Genomic DNA, 9,969 nt, shown 5'->3' on the forward strand with positions numbered 1-9,969 from the left:
AACAGTGTTATATGTAGCGTAGAACTTAGATCTTGAAACAAACCTCATTAAAAGGCACTTAATCTCAGTTTAAAACCTTCAAGCACCCCCTCTTTAAAAGTGATCAATGTATGTTCTGGCTGCCCGAGCTATCCCGCTAGGAGATTCGCACAACTTTGATCTAACTTTCTTTGATTTAACACTGCAATTAAAAAGATTTGGTTCAAAGTAAAAGCTCATTGGTTGATGCTTTACACGGGTGTGATAATGTTTACACAGATGTGCTTTGAAATCTTGATTAGGGTGGATTTGGGGGTCCCGCCACAAAGCAGGCTGCTGTTATTGCAAAGGTAAAATAAGAAGACACTTACCTGGTACAACCTCTAAGCAAGACTTATCGATCTGTTTCTCAAGTAATTAATCTGCTGGCTGTTTATAGCCTGGGCTTTTGTTTTATTTTGTGTCTATCAAAGGTAAATCACTTGCTTTAAGGACTCTTTTATAGCCTGGTCCCACAAGGGTCAGTAGTTAGGCCTGTGGTGACAAAAAAGTGTAACTTTACCTCCTTTAAAGCACCTGCCAATCAATTATCTGAAGGAGAGGGAGGAGGAGGGGAGGAGGGGGGGGAATGAGGAGGGCGAGGAGGAGGAGGAGGAGGAAGAAGAGAAGCAGTGGAAGGAGGCAACATTTAGAGAAAACAAAATAAACCAGTCAAATCCATCTGAGCTCCCAAGGTTAGGCTTTTGCTGAACAGAGCACAAAACAAGACTGGGATTCTAATATTAGCTATTCTGTAAACTCTCTGTGTAGGGAAAGAACAAATCTGACCGGTGATCTCAGCTTTTCTGCCACTTCACATCTCACTAGCTAGCTCTTAAGGCTATCTAGTCGTATAGAGTCTCAACATTTAGGTAGATATATGTCTAACTTCTTCAGGTCAAATTTTCTTTTGTAAATATGTTTAGTTACTCTTAAATTTCACCAGTCACTTTTGAAATCTCAGACACTCGTCAAGAACCAATATAAGGTTAGCATCTAGGAAATTACGCTAAGAAGAAAGAAGTGCTCTCAGACTGGATAAGGGCCCAGGGGCTTCTATCATTCACGTCACTATTTGTATTCACAGCAAATTATAGGGGTATGAACCAGCCTATTTGAATGTCCGTGTAGCCTTGCGATTCATAATTATACTGCGCTATGTTATTATTCTGAGGAGAAGCCCACGTCCTCCACACACAATTTATGAGTTCCACATAGATATAAGTCAATCCTGGTTATATCATTTGCTGAGTTAAGATAAACATTAAAGAGAACTCGAGAAGGGGGGCAGGGTGTTCCCAACTTAAGCTTGATTATGTAAAGAAAATCCCCCATCTAAATGATAAAAGAAAAAAGTAATGCTTGTACATTTTATTAGTGTTTTAAAATTAGTGCGTTAAACTGTCAAAGCTTTGATTTTTCTTTCATGTGTGTCTGGGCAGGCCTAAGCCTCGGGTAACGCCCTTTCCCCTTCTCCCTCCTTGCCTTTCTTTGCACCTGTCCACTGCAGGCTCCCAGCAGCTCCCAAGGAGTCCAATTCTCTTGTACTCTCTTTTTCCTCCTCCCACCCATCTCCGTTTCGGTGCTCCCTCCCCCCTCCTGTATTCTGCAAGCTGGGCTCCTTCTCCCTGGTCTCTATCTCTGCAAATGAGCTCACTTCAAAGGTGGCACAGGAGCGGCCAGACAACACCGTGGTTGTCCCAGAGACAATCCAGAATACCAGGGGTGTCGGCTGAGCCTCCCCGATTTTGACTGACTATGGCCAAGCGCAGGAATGAGTTTTCCAAGTGCTTCTTCCTTCAGTCACTTCCGAAAAGCAAAACGTGTTGAGAGGAGGCTGGTTTAAGATTTCAAACAAAACCAACCTCCCAGGCGCGCATGAAAGGACTTGATTAGCATATGTCAAGAGGACCCGCATATATACCGGGAGTGTATGTACACAGGACTGTGATCTGATCAGTTTGCTGAGCTGGAGCCCCAGCCCCCAGCCCCAAATCAGCAACCTCAGCTCTAGATGTTTCTGCAAAGCCAGCAGCCAGCTCTCACCTACCCAAGGAGAGAAGATCGCTTCCAAGACGGTGCAGTGCACTGTCCCTGCAGAGACCTCACAGAAGTAACCCAGCCTCAACTTTTTGTGTCTATTTTGCTATAATTTTTTTCTGCATTAGCCTCGCCACCCACGCTACACTTTTTTTTTTTTTTAAATTGGGGTTCTCTTATTTTCCGGAATTTCAGCCTTCCTGTACAGCCCCTCCATGGCTCCCTTAACCGAAGTCGGGGCTTTCTTGGGCGGCCTGGAGGGCTTGGGCCAGCAGGTGGGGTCACACTTCCTGCTGCCTCCTTCAGGGGAGCGGCCGCCTCTGTTAGGCGAGCGGCGGGGCGCGCTGGAGAGGGGCGCCCGAGGCGGCGGGCCGGGTTCCGTGGAGCTGGCGCACCTGCATGGCATCCTGCGCCGGCGGCAGCTTTACTGCCGCACCGGCTTCCACCTGCAGATCCTGCCCGACGGCAGCGTGCAGGGCACCCGGCAGGATCACAGTCTCTTCGGTAGGTACAAACAGCCTGTCCTTGCGCCCCCAAACTCCCCTTCTCTTCTCACCTCCTCCACTCCAAGCTGGCGGAATGCGCCTGGGCTGCGTGCTGCCAGAGACCCTGAACCCATTTGGTGCTAGGTGCAAGGCTCTGGGCTTGTGAGAAATTGCCCTGACCTGGAGGAGCTTAGCTCCTCATACAGAGTGTGGGTGGAGAAAGCGTGGGTGGGTACCTCACCCCGGGGTACGATGTCGCTCTGTTTTCTCTGCTGCCTGGGGCCCCAAGCCTTGGACTAGGAACCGTGTTTTACACCGCTTCTCCCCCCTCACCCAGTATTGCCTTTCAGGCAGTTTTATTATTTTAAGAGGTTCCTGTATCGCGTTCTCTTCCCTTCCTTACACACTTATAATTCTGTGTCCACTTTTTCTAAATTAGTTACGGTAAGCATCCAGGTTGTTATGCGGCTAGTCCTCCGGTGTCTCTGAAGGGATGGTTCTTAAACAGGATATGAATCTTTACCGTTCGACTGCCTGACTGCAGCTTCCTGAGCTCTTGCCTAGCGGGTGGGGGAGGGTGAAAGGAGATGGAGAGAGGGAGGAGGAAGAAGGACCGAGCATGCCGCCCTGGCCAAGATTCCCTTTAGAAATTGCGAAACTCGAAAGCAGAGATCTTGGTATTGACCCTAGGTAAGAGGAAATGGGAAAGCGAAAGAAGATATGGCTGGGAACACAGAGAATCGTTTCTATATACAGCAGTGTCCAGGAGCAGAAGGGGTTAATAGGATGAAGCCGATTCTAGATTAGATCAGTACAGTTTCTACTGTTAATTACTCCTGGGCCAGCCAGGTAACTAGCAAGCGCCCTCCCGCAGTGTAAGTTCTGCTTTCTTGCCTGCACAACACACAAGAGAGGCTAAATCCGATGGTTTGCTAAAGGTACCTTCTGATTCTAATATCCCGGGATACTTCCCTCGCCTGTGGCTACGTTTGTTCCTTTTCATCAGTTAACCTGCTAACATGTTCAAGGGATTTTCCATATCTAACCCGTGATGTCACTGGAGGGTGTCGTTATAGTTTAAAAAAAAAAATACATGATATCATTGATTTGTCAACACCGTTCTTTTCCTTACGGAATTTCCTGAGAATCTCCTCTCGGTGCTGAGTTCTTTCTTGTCTCATCCCCAATCTCGTTCTTACACTCCCACTTCTTTTTGCACTTGTAGTGCTCATTAAAACTTTGGAGAAGTGTAAATCTCCATTTCAGGATCGCGCGTAACCTTAGATGGGAGAATAAGCATGTGGTGGTCATTTGGCAGCACTTAAGGGCTTAGAAAACAGACTTAAAAAAAAACCCCACGTGCTTGCAGCTTCCACTGATCTCTTCCCATTCCCACCGACTATGAGTCAAGGGTGTCATGACCTAGTGGCCAACCTGAGGTCACTTTTGGAAAGTGTTTTTTTTTTTTTTTTTTTTTAATTGAGAAGCCTGACATTGTGAACCTAAAGAATCTGCTGACACCAGGTGGCCCAGTTCTCTTCCTTTAAGGACAGCTACACTCCACTCTTAACATGAAAGTCTCCCCAAATGTGGCAACTCTTTCAGGCAAAGCCACTGGGAGATAAATGTAAGCAATATCCGACTTCCCTCCCCGATACGGAGTAAGGGAATTCTTCCCACAAGCCACTTGTAATGCAGGTGTCACCTCTTCCCCTGCTGTGTCCTGTCTCCTTAGAAGACAGGTTCTATTGGAAGAGATTAATGAATACTTTGCTGACTTGGTACCTTCAGCTGTATTGAAACCTGATCCTTTAGGAATGGGAGTGGCATATTCTTGCTGGTATACTGTAAAGTTTATATGCTGTATGATTGTTTAGGAAAATATGACTCTGATTCTATGTTGGCTTAAGTCATGCTTTGATGGCAGATTATGTAGAAAAACAAAATAATCACTGTTATATAAAAGGAAGAAAACCTATATTAGTATTTGAGCCTAAAGGAACAGCCTCTTTATGATACCTTAAAGTGCTCTGAGTGACCTAGATACCACAACTGACTACCAGAGGATAAGGGACAAGGTCAATTTTAATGTACGCAACACAATGTGCTTCTTCATCCTCTTTTGCTAGTGCCTTAACAACTAAGTATTAAATGAAAAAAAAAAAACAAACTCACTTCTGTGACATGAAAATAGGAATTCTGAAAAAAAAAACCCTCAAGGATGGCCATTTGAAATATTAAATAGCACTACAATAATTTTATAACAATTTGAACACAAAAATAAAAACGCAAATTTTTAAAATTAAAGCCATATTAATTGAACATGCACAGAGGGTTCTCAGTGAGGCTAAGATAATATTCCACCTGAGCTAGCTGAATCTCTCTTGCAGAGTTTCTCTGCACAGCAGTATAGAAGGAAGACTTTACCTAACACGTAAACATAGAATCATTCCTTTAGAGAAGAGTGTAGCCTGAGATCAAACATATTCATTTAAAGCCTTTCCCTTTATTCTCCTCTATTCTCTATAGATTTGTCTGATGTGGTTGCACTGCGGGTTGACTCACCTGTTTATTATGATTTGAGAAAAGGCTGGCTTTGAAAACGATACCAGAAAGACAAAGGGCCTCCAAGTCTTTTTATGGGACACTGGGCATTAGAAAATCTACCTAAAATCTGTGATTACCTCTTAAGGAAAGTGCTTCATGTCTATTCTTTGGAAAAGAATTAGCTTAGTTGCCACCTCATATTATAAATAAGAAAGACTTGTCAAATCTCATTTAAGAATCAAACGATTACAAATTACTAGGTGGTATACTATTTCTTTGGTGAGAAAAAGGATCAGAATTTTAAAGTGTGGCTAAAATCTTTAGGAGGGCCACAGAAACACACGTAATCTTTTCCCCATCAGTTCCATGAGCCATTGCAAAATCATTTATGCCTGATTATGCATAAGGTTTTACATGTTGTTTAATAAAGTTAAAACTATTGGATATAATTATTCTAAAGGCATGTGTAATCATTTTTACTTATGTAATTACATATTTTGGACAGCATTATCTTCAGATAAGATTTAATGTGTAGGTGGAGTGTGTCCTGGGGTAGAAACATTGTGTGCACAACAGCCACACATACTTTTTAATTTGAGTGAATATTCAACATAATTTAAAGTAATTACACATTCATAATTATATCCTGGGTGAGATTCCATTTATATATATTTAGGCCAATTATGTTTCAGGTTTATATTTTTGTTCCTAACATGGATCCTTCACTGAGAAGCTTGGCAGTGAGTGTGATTTTCCCCTGAACCTCCTGTACACATTTGCCATTGTGCTGTGTCCTGTGGAGTCTAGACCTTCCCTTCCCTGCTCCAGCCTCTTAGGGAGACTGGCTCTTTCAAGCCCTTTACAGGCTGTTTAGTAGTGTATTAAGATCCCTGATAGCTCTAGAGTTCTACTAGTCTGAAAGCCCTAATAGTTTTAAAGAACTCACCTGTCTTACTAAAAAAAAAAAAAAAAAAAAAAAAAAAAAAAAAAACCTATGTTTTGTTTGTTTGTTTCTTTTGGCAAATAGCAAATTAATCTCTGGGTAGAATAGAGCTTTCCATATCAACAAACAGTCAGATTCTGTACTTTCTCTTGGCTTTGGGAGTAGCATGTGCCCAAAGAGGAACTTGTACAATAAATCCAGAAATGGATTTATGCTATTTGTAAATCTTAGGATGGGGTGAGTGCAAAAAGCCACTGATGAAGGCAGAACCAAACAGAGTATGTATGGTGGGTGACCCTTGTTCAGCGGTCTAAGGAAAGAACCAGAAAAAGGCATCATCAGGCCAAAGGTTAATGTGCACTTCAAAAAAGGGCATCACATAGAGAGACCGTGCATCTTTTTAAACTGTAGTTGTTAGTGTGTTAATTCGAAGGCCTTCAAAGGTAGTTTATCTCTTAATACATCAAAACATCTCCAAAAGCTATGCATAGAAAAATCTATTTATATACTAAACTTTTGGTATTTGGCCATTATATATAATGAATTATAAAGCCTGAATTATCTCTCTGAACTGTACATTTTATTTTTATACATCATGGAATAGGATAGGGCACATTTTGTAATCTACAGAGTCTAGAAACTATTGTATTTCCACGTGTAGTGTGGTAGAACCATTAGGTTAGGGCTCAGAAAATGTAGTACAAAGCACCGTCTTCATCAGTTACAAAGGTCACATCAGTTACAAAGGCATTTCAGTCAATATTTCTGAACATCAGTTTCTCTTTAGCATGGGAATAAAAATATCTTCCCTCCTAATCATCAGAGATTTTTTTTAAGATTGAGGCAAACTTATTAGCTCTTTATTTTAAAATGTTCATTCTATGTGTATGGGTGTTTTGTCTGCATATATGCCCTTGTACTACATGTGTACTTCAGGGCCCATAGAAGCCAGAAAGGGCGTCAGATCCTCTGGAAATAGAGGTGTACCTGGTTGTTCTCTGCCAACTGGGTGCTGGGAACTAAATCTGGGTCCTCTGTCAATATAATATCTTAGTTGGGTTTTCCATGACTATTATAAAACATGAACCAAAAGGAACCTGGGGAAGGAAAAGGTGTATTTTACTTATAATTCCCAGGACCTCACTGAAGGAAGTCAGGTCAGGAACCTGGAGGAAGGGATGCTACTTACTGCCTTGCTTCTTATGGCTTTCTAAGTTTGCGTTCTTACAGCACCTAGGACTAGCTGCCCAGAGATCGTACTGCTCTTAATGGGCTGGGGTCCTTTCAGTATCAATCGTCAATCAAGAAAATTACTATGGCTTTGTCCACAGGCCAATCCATTAGCATTGTCTCAATTGAGGTTCCCTCTTCTGAGATGACTCTAGCTTGTGTCAAGTTGATAGGAAAAAAAATCAACACAAGCCGCAAGTGCTCTTAATTGTTGAGCCGTCATTCCAGCCCAGAAGAAGTCCTTTTAGAAGCTTTAAGATGCTATACGCATACTAAGTATATGGGATTGGTATGGTTATTGTACATGAAATCAAAATAATTTATGGAAAATGTTTATAATTAAGTGGAAGAACCATGCAAGACCAGAAATAACTGTCACCTATTCATCCACAATGACAGTACCTTCCATCTGTTTGTGGGATGCCTAAAAATGTTGATCTTTATCACTGTCCTTCCTGTAGTTATATTTCACTAATCGATCCAAATCTTTATTTTGTTTATATCTTCAGGTATCCTGGAGTTCATCAGTGTGGCGGTGGGACTGGTCAGTATCAGAGGTGTGGACAGCGGTCTTTACCTTGGAATGAATGACAAAGGAGAACTCTATGGATCAGTATGTATTATCATTTTTCAATTATTATTATAGTTCTTGAAATAATGATCTTAATTAAAATTTCTATCCATAATGTCTGGTAGACAATATTATATGTGACTGACAAATTATTTAGTTCTACACATATATGTAAAAATTAGAAATCAATAGTCTAAATTTAAGTGTGTTGAGGTCATAGTATAGTCATTCAATATTACTTTTTAAATTTTCAACCATTATTGCCATAATCTCCCCTGGTCTTCCTGTCCATTTTCTTGAGTCTTTCCAATTCCTCTATATTTTGATCCTTCCTACCAGAAATAGAACACTGGGTGTCAGCTCTGGGAAAACACAAAAAGTATGCAATGTGTTGTGATCTGGAGATAGAATTACAAAACAATAAATAGAATTTTGAGAAAGTACATGCACACAATGTTTATGGTATGTGTTAGCATAAAAAACAATTGTGGTCTCTCTCTCTAATATATATATGTATATATATATACACATACATACACATACACAGAGAGAAAGAGCAAGAGAGAATATTTTGAAAATATAAGAAACCATTGAATTTCTACGTCATTTTCTTGATATTAATAGTAACATACTCAATAATACATTTATAAGATGCTATCTAATGTGAAGTGATGAACTTGAGTTATGAAGTTAAGTTGGAGCAAAATCTTGACTCTCTCAACTTGACAGCAGAGGTTTCATGTTAGTGACTTTGGCATATATCTCATGATGGGACAAGATGACCTACAGACCCTTTTGGTGATGTTGGCAAGGAAGTGATAATACAGAACACAGGAAAGCTAAAAGTATCGATTGCATGTTTGAAAATAAAATCTAGAATTGGAATATTTATTTAAAGTTCCTTGAACTAATCTACTGGATGAAGTAATACAGAGGAAAAAATGGTGCACGATTTCTGAACAAAATCAAAATAAAACATTATAATTTAATTTGATAAGGGTCTTTCTATAAGGAAAGACATAATATAGAGTTGAGACTTTTATAGGGAACTTATTTCGAAGGCATTTCTAAAACGCTGTATTTCTTTTCTTTTTTTTTAAAGGAGAAATTGACTTCTGAATGCATCTTCAGGGAGCAGTTTGAAGAGAACTGGTATAATACCTATTCATCGAACATCTATAAACACGGAGACACTGGCCGCCGGTACTTCGTAGCGCTTAACAAAGATGGAACTCCAAGAGATGGTGCCAGGTCCAAAAGACATCAGAAGTTTACTCATTTCTTACCGAGACCAGTGGACCCCGAACGAGTTCCAGAATTATACAAAGACCTGCTGATGTACACTTGATGAACTTAGAGCCATTATTTTTAAGTTGCAATTCCTGTTCGATAACACTGAAGAAGATAGTCAGAAGATTGCATTCTGTTTTTCACCGAGAGACTGTATTGGTGAAGAGTACCAAGAACAAGGAATTAACTCGAAGCAAAGCGAGATCTTCATAAATGGATTGTACTTCCTCAGATTCCTTGGCCCAGTCATGTCAATTGACTGAAGCTGAAATCAGTTAATCTGGATACTGTGAACCATGCTGCTGACGCCTCACCTCTCTGAATAATGTTTACTTGGACAGTGACCTTAAGGATAGATACTTCATGTTGAAGAAGTGAATTAAGATGACATAATTACTGCCTCATAAATTCTGAGGACCTTGTAGAAATCTTAGGTTATAACAGTATACATAAAACAACAACAACAACAACAAAATCAAAATTCTAGATGACTTTGAGCTACAGAACATGCCACACCAAGATGGAACATTTCTTTTAGAAGAATGGACCTATTTATACATTTTCAAGTTACAAATATTTATTATATATATTTATTTATTAAAGAGTTTATTTTTACTGGTATATGAAGACTATACAAAATAAAACAAACAAGACCAACAACAAAATGTCCTTTATTGTGCCATTACATTGCTTTGGTCTTGGGATGTAAAGAAGACTTCATTTTTATACCACATTAACCACAGAATAAAGCATTCATTGGTTTTTAAAATTAAGTACAATGTAGGTTATATTTCTATGCAATGTCTTGACTTCTGAATGTAACATGGGTCCCTTTTGACCTTGAA

General features: G+C 40.3%; 1 protein-coding gene across 1 annotated transcript; it reads left to right on the forward strand.

Moving 5' to 3' along the window:
- Positions 1-2,273: 2,273 nt before the first annotated feature.
- Fgf20 (fibroblast growth factor 20) lies at positions 2,274-9,182 on the forward strand. Its single transcript, XM_050147392.1, has 3 exons — positions 2,274-2,562; positions 7,773-7,876; positions 8,937-9,182. Exons 1-3 carry the CDS (start codon positions 2,274-2,276, stop codon positions 9,180-9,182), a joined length of 639 nt encoding a protein of 212 aa, XP_050003349.1.
- Positions 9,183-9,969: the final 787 nt, after the last annotated feature.

The sequence above is a fragment of the Alexandromys fortis genome, unplaced genomic scaffold (assembly GCF_014885135.2).
Source record: "Alexandromys fortis isolate MF-2015 unplaced genomic scaffold, M_Fortis_MF-2015_v1.1 scaffold_32, whole genome shotgun sequence".
NCBI lineage: Eukaryota > Metazoa > Chordata > Mammalia > Rodentia > Cricetidae > Alexandromys > Alexandromys fortis.